Here is a 21,994-nt window from a genome sequence, read left to right on the forward strand (position 1 = left end):
GAACTACATGCTTAAAATTATAAAGTGGGAGCTATCTGAAGAGAGATGAATGTATTTTAGAAAAAACTAAGGATGCAATCCTGAAAGGATGAAATAACCTAAAAATCAAACAATTAAATTATGTTAATTTAGTCAGCCAAGAGTAGGTAATATCCTGAAACATTTATACAACAGTACAATAACTGAGTACCTGAATCAGTACCTGAATACCTCTTTGGACTGGGGTAAGAGCAGATCCAACTAACTTTTTAAGATGCAGCAAAGAATGGACCCCCAAGGTATTCTAGGAGTACGCTGGTGTAAGGAGACTAAGGCCCCTTCCTTTATATTTGCTTGTGTTTTTAGTCCTATAAAAAGCTGCTCATGTAAAAAAATACCCATTTACTTTTTTTTCATGACATTGTGCTGTTTTATTTACAAAGCAGATGCATTTTTTGCAGGATCTGGAGTTCCCTGTTCTGATTGTTTATCAGCTGGAATTCTGGAGCATTTATACCTCTAGGATTTTCTTCTACATTTTTTTCTTTCATTTGCACTGCATTATTCAATTATTTAGAATGCAGGTAGTTAACCACAATGAACACCAGAAGTAAATCAGTAAGAAGTACTCTGTATTTCTGCAGAAATGCAAAACAACTGTTCCAAAAGCCAGCTGGAAGCAAAGATCAGGGTCTATCATCGGGAAATACTTAGAGGGCAAGATGCTGCCTAGCAGGTAGGAACTTCTTTTCATGTGTTCCCTGTTTGAGTATGATGAGACTTAGAAGATGTGGAATGCTTCCTTTGTGATACTTTTGAACTTTTCAAAGAGTGTATTTCTAAAGAGTCTGTCAGTATAAGATTACTGTGCTCATTAATAAATTTGAAAATGAAGAGTCAAATTTTAACATAAGTGTGTTGTCTGCAAAGGCAAGAGATTTCCCTAGTGTGGATGGTGTATGCTGGGAGACACAAAAACTTGCCCATGCCTCTATTTTAATGTGGTACAATGTTGAGCCTCCACTTGGACTTTATAAATCCATATTAAGCAAACCCATGTCCCTCCTATCTACTAAAGAGAGAATTAGATTGCACATAGAAAAGATCTTGCTTGGGGGGCTCTTTTATTCCTCCAGAATGGGAGTGGAAGGTGGGAAAGGAGAAAATCACAGTAGAAGAGTAAACTTGAGCTCTTCTACGAGGTTAGAATTGATGTTAATCTATTGTTTTCCATTCTAGTTCAGGTTTTGCCTATAAGTTATTAGCTTCCCCCATGATGCTTATAATTATCAATATATATATATACAGATGGTGTGATGGGCCGACTTTTCAGCGCACACTGGAATGACTCTCCTCTGCCTGCTGTGACTAGTCAAAACCATGGGAGATTAAATTCAGTTATTCAGATTAAATTCAGAATAAAATAGCAGGTTTATTATATTTTTATGATGTACTTTCTTTTTTCTCTGTCTAGCCATTCATTTGAAGAAGATGATATTTTCAGTAACTCAAAGGGAAGGAATTCTGCTGGACTGAATGGAGTTCTCTCTGAAGAGCCTGATGCTGGAGTCACTGGAGGAATGCCTAAAACATCACATCTCCAAAGAATAATATCAATTGAGGAAGATCACCTACCCCAGCTTCTTGACAGGCTGGTTGATAAGCAGCTGGGCAGATGGACTGGAGAAGACGAAAATACTTTTGAGACAGAAATGAATAACAAAGCCAGAGAGCAGTCAGTGGAACACTCAGCATCATCTTCTAGAGAGCAGCCTGTAGGGAAGGAAACACTGTCAAATGTAAGAGGACAAAGGAGACCTCACCTTGAGTAGAGTGTGATGTTCTGGGCCCTATGATTTGAGGAGAATGTGAGGGTCCTTGAATGCATCCAGAGCAGAGCCACAAAGCTGGTGGGAGGGCTGCAAAGTGTGTCCTCTGAGGAATGGCTGAGGGCTCTGTGTTTCTCCAGTTTGGAAAAACAGGGTGAGGGACAACTCCCTTACTCTGCAGCTTCCTGAGGAGGGGGAGAGAGAGGTGCTGATCCCTTTTCCCTGGGATGCAGTGAGAGGATGTGTGGCAATAGTTCAAAGCTGCCTCAGGGGAGGTGCAGACTTGACATTAGGAAGCATTTCTTTAGTGAGAGGGTGGTCAGACATAGCAATGGGCTTCCCAGGGAGGTGGTCCATGCCACAAGACTGTCACTGTTTATGAGGCTTTGTGATAATGCCCTTCATCCATGCTTTAACATTTGGTCAGCCCTGAAGTGGTCAGGTAGTCAGACCAGGTCGCTGTAGGTCCTGTCCAACTGGAACTCTTCTGTTCTGTTCCATTCTATTCTGTTCTGAAGGACCTTGGATGCTATGAGGTGGTGTCAAAGGTTAATGCAGTATTCCTAGAATCTAAAATTATTTAGTTTTCTCTCTTTGCATTGAAGCATGCCGAATTAAGCCATTGCATGATGTGGGGGCTGAAAATGTACTGCAGACAAGTGCTGAAGGTGCAAAGAAGGGAAACTCAACCTAAAGGAGTGGTAATTGCAGACAATGCATGCATAGATTTACATTTGGAGGACTGTTTAGGGAAAGTGAAGTTGAGCCTTGAAATTGGTGATACAAGAAGATCCAGTGGAAGGTAGAAATGGTCTTTAAAAAGAAGCAAGTCTTTTTTTTTAAAAAAAAGGGTTTGGGTTTTTTTGCCATAAGGTGATATTTCTTATACTTCTGAGTCAACTTTGGAAGCTGTTACATTATCTGAGAAATAATGAGAAAAATATCATTACTTTTTAATTATTTTTGAAAATACTTTTATTTAGTAAATTGAAACCCTTTATTTTTTCATATATGCTAACATGCATATACAAGCTCTAGCTTGTATATGCATGTTAGCAATGAATTCACCATTCAGTAATAATCCTTAAATCAGTGTGCTGGAAGGTACATTTCTTTGTAGTCTAAAGTTCTTTTAGCACTGCTATTGCTTCACAGCTAGCTGTGCTTGTTTTCTAATTTTAGAATCATTGTTGGGGATTACTCATTTTTAGATTCTTGAAGCACATATTAAAAAGATTAAAGTATAGAAAAAATTGGTTTGGTTGGTCATAATTACATGGTTCTTTTAGAAGAAGGAAGCATATCTTAAAAATTATGATAGAATTATGCCATGGTTACATAATAATTTCTAAGTGGTACCTTTTAATAAAACATTGAGGGTACAGAAAAGAGCTTCATATTTTGAAATTATTTAATTCAGTGCATGCCATCTGCTTGCTGTATGACTTATTTTGTATCACGTTTCCAAAGCATGGCATCACTGAACTTTAGGATGACAAAAGCCAGGTAGCTCCTCCTATCCAGCTAGGACAAGCCTGTCCTGCCAGCCCTGTTCCAGCAGTCATGCCCCTTGAAATCTCATCCTCTCAGCTGGGTAGGAACTAGATCTTGTTTCTTGTTATAACTAGTCTACAATGGCTTTTGTATGACATGGAATGTGTGCGTTCCATGATCTTACTGCTCACTGCATGGCACTCAGGCTCCCAGCTGCTGGCATTAAGCCTTCCTAGGAAGCATATATTCATAGTAGTTCAGCTGCTAATCCTGTATGACCTACTGCACCTTACAGGTGAGTAGAACCAATGTTGGCAGCAGTGCATGAGGCCAAGCAACTGCTGTTTTATCTGGGAGATGACAATCAGGTAGAGCATTTTTCTGAGTGGCTGTGAAGATGAAGCTGCAGTTAACATTACCAGAAATGTCACTGGCAAAGTACCTGAAGGAGCCCTAATGGAAATTAAAGTGAGATTTTCTGTCCAAAATTTCTGCATGAGGTTCACTTCCTCTCCCCTCTGATCTTTCAATATGGAATATGAACCACTGTGTTTACACCTGTAATCTCCCACATTTGTGTTAAATTGTACAAAAGCTACCTGGCTACTGTTTATATAGATACCACTCAAAAGAAACACCTAGGGAAGACTTTTTCAGACTGTATTGTAAACTAAAATAAATTTTCATCCTACTGCTATTCCATTTTCCCATCAGCACTTTGTTGAAGCAGACTATGGAGTAGCTTGTCCCCCAGCATAGTGTTCATGTGCAGATTTATAATCAAATTTGATTATTAGGGTTATTTTCATGACTGAACTTGATACATCTCAGTGAAAAATGGCTTGTTATTGTGTTCGGAGTTGATCTGAGGGCCTCTGGGGTCTTTGAGTTTTAGTGCTACTGGGGTGTGTATGACCACCAGGGACAAAGTAATTCAGGTCATGTAGTCCATATATTTAGCTGTGATTCTCAGAAGCACTGTGATAACACTGCCAAGCTGATGATTGTATGTTAGCTTGTTTTATTTCCCAGAGCACACAGACTAATAAGCTGGGAATGGTTTTTAGGAGGACTGAGAATGTGCTTTGTATAAATGCATGTGCTACTAGTAACCTATAGTTGCCACGGGGTTTAGAATTTTAATAGACAAGGAAGATAAGAAACCCCTCTATAACTGTGGTGGGCTATAAGCCCAGCTTATGAAAGAGACATATATTTTTTGTCCCCAAAATTTGCAGCAGTGAATGATTTTTTTTTCACACGAAGGAAGACAATGGCTCAAGCCTTTATTGTTTGGGTTTTTTCCCCCATCAAGAGCCACTCTCTTCTTCTTTTCTCTAAGATTTCTGTATATTTGTAGAAAACACTTCCAAGTGTTCACTTCAGTGTCTCATTCAAAGGACTGTTGGGCAGTGAATTCAGTTTTGATGTCTTCATGAAGGCAGCAGTCTCCTGGATCCTGCACATCAAATGACTGACAGAGGGCCCTTCCCTCCCTCCTCTCCCTTTCCCTCCTCTCCCTCCTTGCAATCCACACCTCAACAAACTAATGTCAGGACCATCCATGATCTTGCACCCCCTCTGCAGCATTGAAAGCAAACTTTCTATCTCCCTTTTCCTTCACCTTTACACAACATAGAAGAGACCAGCAAGGGCACCCCCTGCAAACCAGCTGGCGCCACAGAGTCCTTCCTTAAGCAACTCCCGAGCTACATGCAAAAGAATGATGCATGTAGCTGGGTAGAGGGTATGAACATTCTCTCCAGCATCCACTTAGCTTAGCCTGCACTAAACAGGACCTGGATAAGCAGAACAAATTGGGGTTCCTTCTACTTAAAGAGTGAAATGGCAGAAACATAGCTGAATGTTTACAGCCTGATTAACTGTCTGTGTCTTTCCTCCGTTCTTCTGCCTATAATGTTAAACAGATGTAGAAATGCAGTAATTGGATGGAAGTTCTTGGCTCTATGGTAGTAGCAGAGAGAAGAATCTGGTGGCATAAGCCAAAAAAATATGATTTTTGTTCTGTTATCTAGATGATGAGCTGCTTCCTCTGTGTCATTGGTGTAGGATGAAGCTACTGAGCAAAACTGTGTGTAGCTTTATAAATTTTGATTTGTGGCCATGAACATAAACTGTTTTATTTTGGCAGTTTCATGTAAAGGTTCATATTCAGTATACTTCCAGAGCTCAGTGCAAATCACTGCAATTCAGATGGTCTGGAATGATGCATGGCAAACATATGAAATGCTGAGTTATTTTAAGAAACAGAATATTGCTTCATGAGTAATGAAGACTATGATAGCACAAAATCTATTCTTTTCCTCATATCAGCTTTAAACTGGGGAGGCAACAGGATTTACAGAACAGTTAGAGGCTAATTTTCTCTCTTACTTGAAGGAGGAGAGAATAAGCTCTGTCCCAGACCGGTTATTCAAGATCATTTTTGTGGGCAATTCAAGTGTTGGAAAGACTTCATTCTTAAGAAGATTTTGTGAAGATCGTTTTTTCCCAGGCACAGCTGCTACTGTAGGTAAGTTTAACAAAATAACTATTGTTATTTTTGTTCTGACGGTACTTAACAGTTTCTACTGAGATCAGGCCCTGTATTATAAAACAGAAACATACAGATGTTGTAAAAGTAGGACATGCAAAGTGAGTTCTAAACTGGAAAGCACATAATTAATGGAGAGGTTTCAGAGTAGACTCTGTACTGAAATCCTGACCAGTGCTGAGAAAAATCAGAAAAATTCTACTGATTTCTGTGAAGCTAGAATTTCCTTGTAGATCTCACATTTCTGAAACAGATATCCTGTCCTCAGGATTGCACTGTAACAACAATTCCAGTTTCATATCTCATTGCTATTCCTCTAAGTAAACTGGATTTGTTTTAGAGAGAAAGTAGAATATCTGAATCACCTCTTTGAAGATTTAGCATTATACTAATCACCAAAAAATATGACAGACCAGTATTTCCAAAGCCAAAGTTTTCAAAGCCTACATGATTCTCACCTTGCCTGAAGTGTAGACCAAGCTTTCAAAAGTCAGACATAAAATCAAGGTAAAAAACTCTAAGATAGGTTATTGAAATGCAGCTGGGTTAAATGATCAGATTCTTTATGCTTAGCCTGTATTGAGACCTTATTTATTCTGCAAGCATATATGAAATAAAACTTACCTACTTGAAGGTGAGTTTAGTAATGTCCTAGTTTTTCACTGATTGTATCTTCATTAACTGGAATGGGAGCTTAGACACCTATCTGCAGTTGTCTGTTCATATATCCTGTAGACCTAAAGGCTGTGTCCTGTCCATGTTATCCTGTAATTGGCTGATACACCTCTCTACACTCTGAGCTCTTACACTGTGTGTGCAGTTTTTCAGAGGACAAACACAGGAATGAGTCTGAACTTTTTCCTCTTTTGGCTGGTCATCCAGGGTTCTTGCAAAGAAAATGGCAGGAAAGCATTTGTCATAGCTTTGGTTTAGTGTTCACTAAATGGCTTTCAATGAGTTTCACAGGTGTGGGCTATGGGTGGCAAGGTACAGACAATGCAAAAGTCAAGTTAACAGTTTGGAGAGGAGTGTTCTCAATGAATTTCTACAGAATAGTTCAGATTTCTTCCCTTGAGATACGAGCAATAGATATCCTCCATACAGGTTTTTTTAATTGCCTGTTGACGTAATGCAGGCATAGATGCTTCTCCATCAATGCCACTGATATTATTTCCACATTTTTGTGGAAAATGGCCCCAAAGATACTGCTGCTGACCTACTGAGATCCCTTCTAACCTGACCTATTCAATGATTCAGTGCTTTTATGATACAGTTCAGTGTGATACAAAAAATGTAGGTTGTCATTAGGAGGAGGTAGTGACTGATTAACATTCAAGACTCTAATTATTGTTATAAATATCCAGAAAATACTTACATCTACACAGGTTAGAGGAATCGGGAGAGGATTAAAAGTTTAAATAAATGAATTTTCATCTCTTCTAACCTAAGTGAAGTGAGCTCATCTTCTATGTAATAAATAGGGGAAGAGATTCTCCACATGTTCAGTCCATCTATCTTCAGCATTTATCTTAGGATTCACTGTTCTCTGCCTTGTGTTTTTCCACTAACTGTAGAAGGCTCCCATGTGGTTAGCTCAGGCTAAATTAACACATTTCACACAACTGATGTTATGCAGTGAATTCCAGGCTAAATGGCTTAGACTGCCGTGGACTGTCAAATGGACCATTGACTCATGTTCCTTGATTTGGAAAGTGGCTTATCTTGCATATTTTACAAAACTGAACTACTCTACTACCATTCAGTATTTTATTGGAGAACTTCAAGCAAACAAAAGCTCTTGTGCTCTGATAGCTGGAGACTCTGCACGTAATTTTTAATGCAGCGCCTCTCTTTTCACTTTTCTGTAATTGCTGCTATTTGCTGGATCCAGTTTTCAAAGATCCAACAGCTTGTGAAGAGACAGCTTGCCTTGCATTTCTGTTGCAGGTGTGGATTACAACGTGAGGACTGTCACAGTAGATCACACCCAGGTAGCACTGCAGCTCTGGGACACAGCTGGCCAGGAACGGTGAGGAAGGTCCTCTTCTGGTTCAACCCTGGCAGTCAGCCCAGCTGTGTGGCTGCTCCCTCGTCTGCTGGGATGGAGGAGGGAATTGGAGGGATGAAAGTGGCAAAACTCCTTGTTTGAATCAAGGACAGTATGACGAAATTTAACTCCATGACAGTCAAAACCCGTACGCATTTTAAGGTCCCACTTCCTTGAATCATCTGTTTGAAGATTAAGTGTGCACCTAATCCTGCATCTTAGGAGTGGATGAAATACAGGAGCATTCCTAATAGAGCCAGTGGATTCACAGTTTAGCTCGTTCCCTTGCAGCACTAATGTGCTGATTTGCTGCTATGTCCACTGCCAGTCTGTAAAAAAGATTCTTAACTGAGCTCTGAATAGTTTAGTACCACACTATTTCTTTAGGAGGAAGACTGATTTTAGAATGCACCTAGAATTATATCTGTAGCAGAAAATACTTTAATAGATTAAGAAAGAGGTGTTTATTATTTTACTAAAGCAATACCATTGTAGTAGAACTCCATGTTTTAGTAGAACTCCATGTTTTTGTAAGATTTCAGTGGTAATTTCCTTCCCCATCTCCTCACCTATTGTGTAATTTTCTATTACTGTAAGCAAGGATGATAATGATAAAGTATGTTTTCTACATGAAGCTTGGGAAAAAGAGCTCCAAAACCTAGCATGCTTTAAAAGAGCACTTACTGAGGGGAAATTTCTGCTCCAAGCTTAAAATGAATGGTGAAAGAAGGTGAGATATGCAGCTAATTATCCAGTCTAACCCAGAATCATTTTAAAAAGGCAGAGGGAGCTTTTCCAAACACTTTCTTTTAAAAAATGCTTTTATTTTTAAAGTTTCTTTTTCCCAAATAATTTATTTGCCTTTGCATGGAGGAATTACTAGAAATTTTAATTTGTCAGATTGTTGTTTCTGTTGAAGAGAGTTCTAACCACATTCTTACTCATAGGTACCGAAGCATTACCAAGCAGTTTTTCAGAAAAGCTGATGGTGTCATTGTGATGTATGACATAACAGCAAAAGACACATTCACAGCTGTCAAGCAGTGGCTGATAAGCATTGAGGTAACTTGACATAACTTTATATCTAAACCCTGGTGTCATTCTCTACCTTCTTCTGAACAAGGTACTGTTAGCAGGGTAAAACAGAGAGCACCATGTTTCTTGTGTGGTCACAATTAAGTGTTTGCTTGTGAGTTTGATCTGCACTGCTGCTGGTGAAGTTGTTTTTCATCTCTATTTCTATGAAAAAAAATCATCGTTCAAGGGTTTTAAGGACTTTGAGGGAGTGGTGGGAAAATCCCAGCATGGGAATTCAGTCCTCCTAATTCTCATGCAGGTAGCTAAGCTGATGACCTCAACTGGGTCACTGCTGACTCTGAGAGGTGTTTTGGATCAGTGATGGTGATCTGGTCATCACTGATGATCACTAGCAGTTTGATAACCAAGTGTGTAGCTCATGGAAAATAGACTATATTGTGAACATAAGCCATAAAATTACAACTGTCTAATCTACATTAGTGCTGTGAAACTCTCTCGTGAAAGACAGTTCAGTTTCCTGGGGATCATCCTTTCAACCATGTGAAAAGAAAATCATAGTCTATGCTACTGAGTGACATCAGTTAATTAAAAATTAAAACCTATTAAGAGCGTAAGCAACGGAATTTGCTTGTGGCCAGAGCAAAGAGTAAAAATAAACCTGGGCAGTTGCCACAAAGGGCTGACTTGTAGCAAGAATGAAGTGTGACTTCCTGTTTGCACACTGAAGAAGTAAGGCACAAATCGATATGCAAAGATCATTTAGTCTGATTTTATTGGGCAGGTGCTCTTGTACAACACACTGCTTTCCAGAATAACCAAGAGGTGGCTTTGGGAGTTTGCATTAGGACTCAGTCATTTAAATGCCTGCAAACAGTCATAGTGATTCCAGATATGAGTTGCTTTACTGAAGTACTATTAGCATGCATTTGGGAAGAACAGGCCCTTGCTAATTGTATGATCTTAATTAATCCGTGGCATGTTTTAATTCAGTAAATGGTAAAAGGTGGTGGTTTCTTTTTTTTTTTGGTAAAAGCTAGAGGAGCATTGCTGATTTTGATTCAGAAAAATGGAATATTGTGGTCAAAACATTTTTCCAAGCTGTAATAGTTCACTCTTCTTTACTAACTAATTTCTGTTTGCTGCAAATTGTTGCTAAGTTGGACATACTGCCAAGTCCATTTACTTCTGTAGCATTCAGCCCACCTAATGAAAGCACTCACTGTGATAATTATAACCCTTTTCAGAATGAATTTTGATTTCTGTCTATTCTATATATTTTTGGGGGCCTATTCTGTGTATTTCTTCACTATTTCATGTAATTTATTTGGCATAATAGTACCCAGGTGTTGCCATTTTTTTCCTGGCCAGGTAATTAGAAAAGCAGTGGCTGTAAACATGTAATATCTGAGCCTGTGTAGCATGGTGGTTTTCTCTCTCCCATTTTAATATAGAGTCTAATGAGCTTCTGTGCTGTTATTTAAAAAAATCCCTAGTCAGTGTAATCTTAGCATTATGTCTTTTTCATGTCTTTTATCCAGCTTCAATTCCTGACATGTTTGTAAGCAAAGTGGCACATACCTGGTTTGTGTGAAGTCTTAAATGTCTTGCTATAGCGTGACATTTGTTAGCTTTAGTCCTGTTCATCTGTGATCTTTTGAACTCAACACTTCAGCTGATATTTGCTATTTATTCTGCAGGAGGCAACTGGGGAGAATGTGCCTGTTCTTTTGCTGGGTAACAAAACTGATAACGAGAAGGAGCGCGAGGTCCCGATGGGAATGGGAGACCACCTTGCAAAGGTACTGTACTTAGGGAACTCTGTACAAGGCTTGAAGGTGAAGGCTTTAAAATGGACTCTCAAGGCATCTAAATTCATAGAAACAGATTAATGTTAGTCAGACAGGAATCTTTAAGGGTTAGGAACCCCATCATGCTCTTCAATTATCTTTCAACGATGTAAGTGCTGATAATTACAGTACTTACAACACTGCCTAGATAAAGAGAACAACCTAAAACCAAACCAATCAAATAAAAAACCCTAAACCAAACTAAAAAGTGATTGGAGAAGAAAAATATTTAAGAATTAACTGTCATTGTGTCTCCTCTGTCTCTCTTTGTTCTCTCTTTTTCTCTATTTTTTTTCCCTGCTGCTTCTTTTCTCTCTCTTTTTTTTTCCTCCCTTTTTTCTGAGAAAGGATTCTTAACATAGAGATAATTTGGGGACCTTTTCTCCCTCCTACCTCCTGTAAAACCGCAGAAGACCATCTGTTACTCCTGTGGTAGGAGTAGAAAACATGTTTACTTTTAGTAACTTTCCATCATGGGGATAAAATAAGTAGAGTTAACAGTCTGCATCTACCAGAGCACTGGTGATCCATGGGCATAATTTAAGCATTCAAGGGACTGCAAATACCAGATACTTGTTTATATTCTTGTGTACCACGTCCATCAAATTTTCCTTTGAATCCCTTTACACAATGCTTATGGTTTGAACATGAATGCTTGCAGAATATTCATTTATTTAGAAATAAGTCATCAAAATACTGCTGAAATATTCACTGAATTGGCAGGAATATAACTAAATTAAACAGTGTCCTGGATTTCACACATTTACCTGTTTCACCTTTGAGAATAGATTTCTACCAGTAATAAAAAGAGTATTTTCAAAATTTGAAGTGCATCTGAATTGTTCTTCCAGGAAATGTTGCTGCTAGGTAGCTCTCTGTAACTGAAAGGATTAGGGCCAGATCTCTTCTTGTCTTGATTATTCACCTAGCCTTTTGAAAATATACCTCCCTATTCAGGTTTGTGTCCATTATTTGGTTTTTGTTGGAGAGAATTATCAGCCTTGAACTTTATCCCCCAAAGGTTCTCCCTCTAGGAAATCAACTTTATTTTCTTGTGTGCATGGAAAAGCAGATAACTTTCAGACTCTGGAAACAGGAGGGACTCCTGAGTGTAACACTGAATCCTTCTGTGAAAAAACAAGTGACACGTAAATGCTAAATGGACAGAGAGTAGGTGTCTCGCATGTCATCTTGCTCTAAAAAATCTGGACTAGTAAAACAAAGATGAATCATTCTAGTATATAGAGCTCACAGCCCACCAGGCTATTAATTCTAACATGTCATGCAAGAAAATAAAATGTTTTGCATAAGTAAAACAAAAAGTTGTCAAATAAGATGGTTATAATCAAATGAATGGATCTGAATGACTCATTTGAATGTTTGAATGTGCTGCCTGAGGTAGTTAAGAGAAGGAATGATTAATGGCAGTGGATTAGTTGAAAAGCAGCATAGATATAATTAAATTATAATAATTTGCTTGCTGAGCTAATAATAACCATGAGTTTTAATGAAATATTAATTCTTGCTAAATGGCCATGTAATTCCTGTGAAACCACATGCTACTGTCTCCGTTAGTGTATGCAGTTGAGTTACTTATTTTGTGAATAATCCATGAATTACTCACGAATTATCCCAAATGCACAGGGCTAGATGCTGAGCTGATACTAATTTGTACAGCCATATTTGGTGAAAGCAAGCCCTTCGTGTGCAGGCAAAGTCAGTTTAGCCTGCTGGCCCTGAAACCCAACAGTCTTAAGGATTGTTTCAGTAACTCACAGGATGGGATTGGTTTTACCCATCCTTTTCTGTAGTCAGAAAGGAACGTGTACTATAAGGGGGCATTTCAGCTCAGCTGTATTAAGCCCTGCTTTGCTTCAGTCCCACATCTTAGAAGCACTGTACTGTACTACAGCTTTGGTCAGAAACCCAAGGGTTTTCCATTATAATGCACTTGTCACATAACTTCTCTGCAAGGCGGGCAGCACAATTAATTTTTAAAAGGAATTATGGCAGCCTGAAGGGGGTTGTCATTTGAGAAGACTGGTAGTTCCAGTGTGTTTGTTATACCCTGTGAAAGGGAGGCTGCAATGAGCACAGGGATTGTGGAAGTCCACTTGACTTTCCTAGCAGAGGATCCAGAGGAAAACTCCGTATAACAAATTTTTCTTTAGCTTAGCTTGATCCAGTGGCCAAGAGTTCATGTGTGCACAACAAGAGAGGGTGTTCAGATCATATTATGAGCATCCAGGAACAGCCAGTGTTCTGTTTGACTGGATAAGTGTAAGAACAGTTACTTAAATGAAATGTCTCATGATAAAGGTGCTGCTCAGGAATGCTTATATCAGCATGATCTTATTTTCACCCTGCACAATCTCATTTTGGCCCTGCACATACTTCCTGAGTGATCTTAAATGGGTCAATAAATCCTCCTCTATTGCTGTTCTTCAACTACAAAATAAGATCATAATTCCTTGTCTGCCTTGGCTTTGTGGAGTATATGTGCTTCATGGAATGAGGACTGTTTCTGTGTATTCATCCAGTGTCTCCTTTGTCAACCTGTCACTGCCATTCTTACACAAATATACCTAATGAAGGAATGAAGGAGCTATTCTCAGAGTGATGCTACTTTACAGGAAACAAAATTGCCCAGCTCTCTCTGGTAATAATTAATTTTCCTCCCTATTCTTCAGCTGTCTGCTGATTTGTAGGTAATTTTTTAATATGAAGTAATTGCCAGTAGTGTCCAAGGTTCAATAGCCAATTCCCAGATGGATATGGATGGCATTTCCTATATTAATAATTACATGTGTCCTGCCTGCTCCTAGTTTGTTCTCCTTGTGTATTCTATCAGTTAAAGTTTCCTCTTCGAGTCAAGGAAATGGCATGTTGTATTTCCAGACTATCTCCCCTTTCAGACAAGAACATTTTTGTTAGACTGAGAGAATTAAGCACTCATTATCAATTGAGTTCAAGCTGTTAGCTTTCCATCTCAAGCAGTTTGCTGAAAAATCCATTCAGATGCATGCCAGCATAAATGAAGTTATCACTGAGAGTTCTCCTCTAGTGACACTCTGTTGTATGTGAGGAAGATGTTGGAGTAGTATCACTCTCAGCTTGACTGACATAAAATACCTATAAACTGACCACAGTAGGTTTTCTATTAGAGTTCTGAGCAGCTGAGCAGAAAAAGAGAGTGTAGTTTTTATTTCAAGCTTCTGTTTACATAGCTAGCAAGAAATTTGACCCAGTTAAATTTTATCTTAAAACTTTATTAAGGAAAGCAAGATAACTATAGGGTTACATCATTGTAAATGTTATAGATGTTTTAAAAATTGATAAAATGTCTATTCAACACTACCATTTCCTGACTGCTTCATTCTCTGCTTTTCTGTGCTTATCTGGTCATCAAGAAATTATTGCATGTTGTTTAATCCTGTTTTTTGTTAGAACAAACAAAATAATCATTGACAACATAATCAAAACTGACATTGGATAACTCTGAAGCACTTTTTTTAGAGCTGCTAAAACAGACTACTGTGTTTATGAAATTATTTTCCCCGTTTTTTGTCTCTGAAATTTCATGAAGATGACAAAAAATTTCAAAAATTTTGCAATTCTGGAAGTATGGTATATAGCAAATAAAAAAAATCAAACCAAAACTGAAATACCTGGTCATCTTAATGGAAAGTTTTGAAAACCGAATTATAAGTGTCTTCTGAAGAGTGGTTAAATAAGTGTAAGTGCAGTAAACACAGTTAATAACAAACAAATGAAAATATGCAGACGTGATTGTAATTTTCTAAGGTACTGACTGACTTACTTGAATTTTAAGCTACTGTTATAAATAGCAATAAGACACAGAGAAAAGTACAAAGTGAATAGAAATATGAAATCTGGATGGGTAAAAGGACATGTAGCCTTACCACAGAGGCAATGTAGGTGACCTTCAAGGTAGGTGACCTTCACCTCCACCTGTAGTAGGTTGTGAAAGCAGACAGATGTCTATTTTGGAGGATAATTTATCATTCCCTTTCAAACTTCTCTGCCATCAGAATTGTCAGGTCAGGCTCTTGTGCAGATGATGTCTTGCATTTGCATTTCAGCTGAAGTGCTGAGAATCTCTCCCAAGACTTGATCATTTACCCACTGTTCCTAATTACAAATCACCCAGGAGAGTACAAAACTGAAAGATGCTGGCTGACTGCGAAAGAAGGTGCAGGAAAATTTCACAAGTACAAAAAGATGAAAGAAAAGTTACTGGAATTCTTTTCTCTTGCTTTGTCCAGCACTCAGTGATGTGGGAATTGCCTGATCATCACAAGGGAAGTTCACAAGATTTAGTACTTTACCAGATTTGTTTTCATTTTAGCTCTTACATTAAAAGCCACTCTACAGAAAAAATATCTGCTAAGAGAAGCATATAGTTTTTATTTGTGAGGCACACTTGGACTTCTTTTGTTACTCTTTACTGTTAGCTCTAGAATTAAAATCTCAAGGTGATCTATTTCTCCTTCTTTATTTTCATATTTCAATAGATCTGTGTTGCTATTTTGCAGCTAGAGTGAGACACTGTGCAAAAGTAATTGAAATGGTCTTTCTCTTTGATTGTAGGATTACAATTTGATTTTCTATGAATGCAGTGCATATTCTGGGTACAATGTGGAAAAGTCTGTGCTGCACTTAGCTAGGTAAGAAGAAAACACAAACAACGAGTTTATGTGCCTGACTGCCCCTAACTGATGACACTGTGAATTCTCTTTGTTTAATTAGTATGATATGATATATGATATGATGATACGATACGATATGAGATGATACTAGTTTTATATTTATATTAGTTGTAGGAACTCAGGATGGTGAAAGATTCATTGCTTTTAAACTGCTCTGTAGCCTGACCCTGTTGCTCTGACTGAGAGTTCCTCAGGGTCATGGAGTTATGCTGGTGAAACTCTGTATAGATCCAGAAACATCTGGATTGCTGCTAGGAAAGCTGAGGGCCTTGGCTGTTGTGATAATTCTTGAGAGAATTTCCTGAAGGTTTGTAGAAATATACTTTAAAATGGATGCTGCTGACTCCTTGCAGCAGGACATTGGGTATGCTTCCTTCTTCCCTCTGCTCATTACAGCTCAATTTCTGCTGTCTACCTGGGGGCTGGGAGACAGGAAGAAGTGGATTTTGGAAGTTAAATAAAGGTTAGAGGTAAAGATACAGGAAAATATGGCCCCTCTGAATTACTTACAGAGGTGAAGACACTGGTAATGAGTTGGACAGTCTCTAATATTGTTGCTGAAATCAGTAAAGTTTTGTGAAAGTGTCAGTAATTGATAAATGACTAGGCAGTTAGATTTGTTTTAGTTTTGTTCCAGCCTTAAAAGTAAGAAATGAAAGTCACTGTTTTGAGCCTCTATAATATGCAATAAATGTTAATAATCAACACTAAATTTTTCTAAATAAATGAACAATGGCACTTGTGTGATGGGGCCACCATAATTGTACTTTTTTGTTTGTTTGTTAGTTCACAAAATGTTATCATCTTCTGTTGAATTTCTGGACATTTTTATACTCTTGGGAGAATGTTCTTTTGTTCCATCTCTTGTGGGGTTTATTGGCTTTTTTTTCTCACAAGTATTCTTTCTTTGCCCCAGGATTTTAAAAGAACATGAAGATAAAGTGAAAGAGAAAACCATCGAACTTCAATCAGATGCAAACAAAAAGTCATGCTGTATGAGGCAATAAAATGCTGAGGCGTGTTTAGACAAGTCATACATTTATACAACACTACCTGGCACAATCAGATTTGCTTTTATCTTCCAAATATTTCTTCTGCTGTGTTCTGAGTGTAGATATAAGTGAAAGTTAAAATATGTTCATGATCTGATCCTGGTTTTATAAATATTTTCTTTAGTTAATTGACAGTGTCTTTGGGGCAGTAACAGTCTTTTATTCTGTTTGATGCCTAACACCACTGAATCCTGCTTTGTCATCAGGCTTGTAGAAGCTGCCACATTATTAATAAGATGAAGTAATTTTATGGGAAGAAAACTATTTGGAATATGGAGTAAATTCTTACTGGTGTGAATGACCCATCCTCTGAAGACTGCTTATTTCATTTCTATTCAGACCTTTAGATCCTGACTGTGCTAAGCTCTCTTTACATTATTTTAAAAATTGACACAGGTGTAGCTGGTTGTAGTTCAAAACATGTTAAGGCTGACTGAACAGCTCATTGTCTCCAAAAGTCTGTCATAGAAGGTGTCACAGAATATTTTGAAGGTAGAATTTTCAGAAATAATGGATCTTATTTTGAGGAAGAATTTGAAAAACTTACCAGCATTTAATGAGGGAAAAATCTCACTAAAATCCAGTGAGATATTGCTCTTTTAGCAATGCTAAGAAAAAATCCCTTCTCATGTAGCTAAACACGACTGAATTTTCGAAAGCAGCTGCCACACAACATTCCTCCAGGGCCTGATAGCAGAGAGACACAGTTTACCCATGGGGATGTGTTTTAGAAAATCATGGCCCACCCCGGATCATAAGAAACGCAGATGTCAATTATCTTTTGAAGCTTTTGTGGAATATAAATGGAAATAAGAAACTTGAGAGTGCGTCACCCAGCCACCACATGATCAACAATTATTCCTGGTGGAATATGTCTTCACTGCATCTCTATATTGTGGTAAGCATTCAAGAACAAGTATTCACAATGGTGAGCTTGTTGGGAAAGTGGGACCCATGGCATTATTTTTTGCATTAAAATATCACACAAGATGGTAGAGTTCATTATATAAAACTGTTATAGACATTATGTTTTTAATCCATTTTCTAAATATTTTTAAAAAGTTATTTTTTATTTAACTAATGAATCAATTTGAAACTAAAGATGAATGTTAAGCACTAGTTCAATAAGTAACTTTATATTTTGGGAAAAACTTTGCCAGTAATTAATTGTGCTCTTGGGATTTCAGTCTGATCAAAGGTGTTTATCTAGTTGCAAGAACTACACAATACATCCCTACAGCAATTTCCATATCCATACCAGCACTCAAATTTCCTTTCCTGTGAGCTGGGATCCAAACATGACCCCTTCCCTATCAGGTAGAATAACCAGGGATTTACTTCTATCAGGAATGATGGATAAACCAAGCAGCCCAGGATAAGCTGATTATTAAGAGTTTTTCCCTTTTTGATTCCTGAGAATCTGCTTGTCCAAATGAAAAAAACTTCCCTTGCCTAGTGAGGTGCCTAAGAAGCTCTAAAACACTAAAGGAGCAAAATGAGCATCCATTACTGAAAATCAATAGGCTTTCTGTTCCCTTCCCAGGGTTGCTTCTTGAAGTCCATTACTGGTTGTGGAGAGTTGAGTCACCTTATCCTCTGTGGCGTGTTATCCGTCATGGAAATCTTAGACTTGAACCATCTGTGTTCAGTCCTGGCTGGAGCTGAACTAATGCAAAACATTAATTTAGACATTAAATAGGAACACTTTATCCCAATTTCAACTAGGAAAGAAGTGTCATCAGTTTAAATATTGGCTCTGCTAATTGACTTTGAGTGATCTGTTCCCCCATCGATATTGGAAACAGCAGCATTTCCTCCAGCTTCTGTCAGCCTCAGGAAGACAGTTTGAAGCCTTAATTTCAGCTTTAGTGCCCATGATTCTAGCTCCACAAATGCTCAAATTCAAATCCTTAGTTTCTTTTTCTGTGAAGTTCATCTTGATTTTGAAGGACAGTGACAGGTGAAATGGATTTTCTTTATGTGACTCCCACAGGATCATTTTTATTTGGGTGTCTTTTAGGGTGCACTTAGACCCTGCCAGGAGGATGTACACAAATTGAGAACAGAAAATACTAAGAAGCAGCTGAATCCTGGGATGAGGGGGATTTCTTCTTCTACTGACAAATCTGGTGCAGTCTAGGACCCAGGCAATGTGTTGCATCTCGAATAGACAGCTGTGGCTGCTGCTGATCCTTTTTTGGAAGTCCAGCCAAATCCCAAGCTGAGGACACATTGCAGAGGTGCAGATACACACACAGCACTAATGTCATCAGCCACACAGACAATGCAGATGGGTGTCTTCATTGCTTGTCACCAACTATACACAAGCAGCATTTCTATAAATATGAACACAAATAACCTAATCCTCCTCTTCCTTTCCAACAGATCAAGACTGAAGTTCACTGATGAAAAAGTGCCTGTACACCACTCCTATGACTTGCAGTACTCTCTTTCTCCCACTCTGCCCTACAACTCTCCCCAGGATCAAGCAGCAAAAAAGGTTTAATGAAAAGACTGGATGTCCTTCAGCTGTGGGGCACAAGGCTCATTCAGATAAATTCTGACCAGCAGCTTGCCTGCATACCACTGGTCCCTTTTATTCTACCTTCTCTTGATTTTTTCCATGCTTATTCTTCTTCCATTTACCCTGACTTCTTCTCTCTGTCCTTCATAGACCAAGGAAACATCTTGTCCCTAGGTGCCTTTTCCCTGTTAGTCCCAGGTTTTCTACATTGTACTCACATACCTATTTTTTCCACCATTGTCTAAGTCACCTTGACTTCACGTCCCTTTATTGATATAGTTACTGCAGTGCTGCTGCCCTTGCAAGTTTCCACTCCTAATAGAATCCCAACTATTCCCCTCCAATTATTTGTGAAATTACTGTGTAACTCCCCCTTATCCACCTGGGAAGTCCAGGCATTGCTCACAGCACTGTCTGTAACAACTTTCAGCTTCTCACTCTGTTATTTGCAGTGTTCAGGGTTGCTTGTGTCATGTCCAGGGTTTCTCATGGTCTGCTTGGTTATCTAAACCTCAGGGCAGGGCTTACTCACCTGTTGGCACACCTGAACAAACAGCAGTTACTGGTGGATTCGTGCTCACTGAAGACAGGTATGAATAACATGGATAGATTCTGCTCTCCAGCTGGCCATCAAACTGGAGCGGGAATTGTCAGGTCCCATGTTCCTTGGTGCTAACTCTGTTGCAGAGTTGCTGTCTTTTGACTCTGTACCAGGGTTTCATAAGTCCTGGCAGTATTCTTCTCATCTCTTCAGAAGTTAATACTGGCTTAACAGTAGTGAAGCTACCTTTTCCTCTTTTTTTTTTTTTTTTTTTTTCCATTTCAATTCTATATTGGGAGAAATTTCTCTCTGCCTGGTCAGGTACCCAATACTGGCAGATCTTTGGATATGCACAACACAAAGTCCAGTTGCATGGCTATTACAGAGTGCTCCCAACACTTCGGAACAACTGGATGTCCATGAATTACTGTGTGCCAGTCAAAACAGGTTCCAGCCTGCCCAGATGTGAATGGAGCAACAGTGGAAAAAGTCTAACTTCTCAAGAGAAGTGTACAGCACTTCCTCATATACCAGATTTAAGGAGTAATCTGCAGCTGTTAAAATGGGAATGCTTCACACACAAGGAATATGTGAGGAACAGACCACACTGAAGCAAGTTTGCCTCTGAAAGAACTGCAGTCAGTGGTCACACCCCATGGAGGAGCAGGGACAAACGAGGAACAGGTCAACAGCAAGCATTGGGATTGAATGGCTGAAACCATATCACTTGGCGTGGCAGAAAGCATTACACACAGCCCCACAACTTCCTCTGCTGCCTGTTGGCTTCCTGGACAAATTCTGACAGGTAGAGTTGACCCCATAGTGAAAAAAAAGGAAGCTGAAACTCAGGAACAGAGAAGAGAAAAGATGTATACAAATATATTTGTCTAATGGTTTACACTCTTTTTCTTTCCCCAGAACCTCAATCATTGATAAAAGATTTGTGCAATTTGGTAGTAAATTAACTCAAGTAAAATTTCCCAACTTGGGACCATTTTTGTTTGCAACATTTGTATACTGGCAGAATTTTCTACCATGTGAGATCGTTTTGGAATAAATCCACTTTATCATCTGCTCAAGTGGAAGCTTGTTTTAGAAAGCAGAAACATGCTCATAAAGCTCATCAGTGGCAACTTCCTGAATTCATCCACAGCTGTTGAAATAATGGGTCTTTTTGATTATTAAAATTACAGGAATTGCAATAGCACTCACATACACTTCTGAAAAAAGGAGAGAGTTGGGCACTTTAGCCTGTTTACACATCAAACAACTAAAATTCTTGTAATATGAAGCTAGTATAAGGCCCCTGGTTATTGTCTGATGAAAACAGGCTTCTCAAGGGGAAAAAAACCTCAGTAGGTTAAGTTTACAGGGCAGTTATAAAAGTTCATTTCTATTACTAATCTGAAATCATGTATGCAGTGACACTGAATCCTTCCAAATATACTACAAGTTGAAGGACAGTGGATTAGTCAGACGAGCATTGCTTATTTCCTTTCAAACACCAAAGAGGGAAGTGTTTCAAACAAGTCGAGCTATACTGGACAGCTGTGTTTAGCTTCTGCAGTTGTCAGTGCCTTTTCTGCTTCTCCTGAGCACAACAACCATTACCAAAAAAAAAAGGCGCAGATTCAGAGGAGCTTTCTCACTGGAAGTGTCTGGTTTTTTGTGGGTTGGACAGGAAGGGAATAGGGAATCATGTGGAATCAAGACATTTGAGTAACACATTATGTGGCTCAGAATCTCACTCAAGCACTCACCTTACCTGAGCTGCTGTTTGTGCCTGTGGGTAATGAACGGTGAAGACTCTGCAGTGTTTTGTGTGGCTGATGACATTAGTGTGCTGTGTATCCATCTGCATCTTTGCCCTACCTACCCAGCTCAGGTTTTGGCTGGACTTGCACAAGGGAAGAGCAGCAGCCACAGCTACCATCCCTCTATGACATATTGTGTTGTGCCTGGTGTTTTGTCTTGTGCCATCTTTGCCTCACGTTGTGAGATCCGTGCTCTTTTGCTGAGAGCATACATAATATGCTTTTTTAGGTCTTGTGTCACTGTATCTGGCTTAATTTTTTTTTTTCTTTTCTTTTTTTTTCTTTTTTTTTTTCTGTCTTCTTAAAGACCTCGTTGCAAAGTGTGTATTATCAGCTTTGGAACATCAGTCTACCAATTTGCAGGATTCAGTGCTGTTGCAGCACTACACTTAAATCTTACCTTTTCAGAGCAAATCAAATCTATGAATCAGGAATGTGAGTATTGCTGTCACTGTATAGCTGCTGCTAAAGCTCAGGTGCTGCTGTTTTCAGAGGGTAGAGTACTAGGTAGGTTTGCAACTCTCCATTCCTGCCAGTCATTTCTC

General features: G+C 38.7%; 1 protein-coding gene across 9 annotated transcripts in view; it reads left to right on the top strand.

The window, feature by feature from the left end:
* The window catches only part of CRACR2A (calcium release activated channel regulator 2A), a 74,312-nt gene that overhangs the window by 46,138 nt on the left and 6,180 nt on the right, over positions 1 to 21,994 (top strand). For 3 of the 9 annotated variants that reach the window (XM_063394117.1, XM_063394112.1, XM_063394109.1), the window contains 9 exons: positions 624 to 715; positions 1,454 to 1,778; positions 5,703 to 5,835; positions 7,804 to 7,885; positions 8,851 to 8,965; positions 10,639 to 10,740; positions 15,400 to 15,476; positions 16,435 to 17,468; positions 18,956 to 20,708. In XM_063394117.1, coding sequence (XP_063250187.1) covers positions 624 to 715; positions 1,454 to 1,778; positions 5,703 to 5,835; positions 7,804 to 7,885; positions 8,851 to 8,965; positions 10,639 to 10,740; positions 15,400 to 15,476; positions 16,435 to 16,525 — 1,017 coding nt within the window. In that variant the 3' untranslated portion in view covers positions 16,526 to 17,468; positions 18,956 to 20,708. The other 6 variants (XM_063394110.1, XM_063394113.1, XM_063394111.1 and 3 more) reach the window with 3 other exon arrangements.

Source organism: Prinia subflava, chromosome 3 (genome assembly GCF_021018805.1).
Source record: "Prinia subflava isolate CZ2003 ecotype Zambia chromosome 3, Cam_Psub_1.2, whole genome shotgun sequence".
Taxonomy (NCBI): domain Eukaryota; kingdom Metazoa; phylum Chordata; class Aves; order Passeriformes; family Cisticolidae; genus Prinia; species Prinia subflava.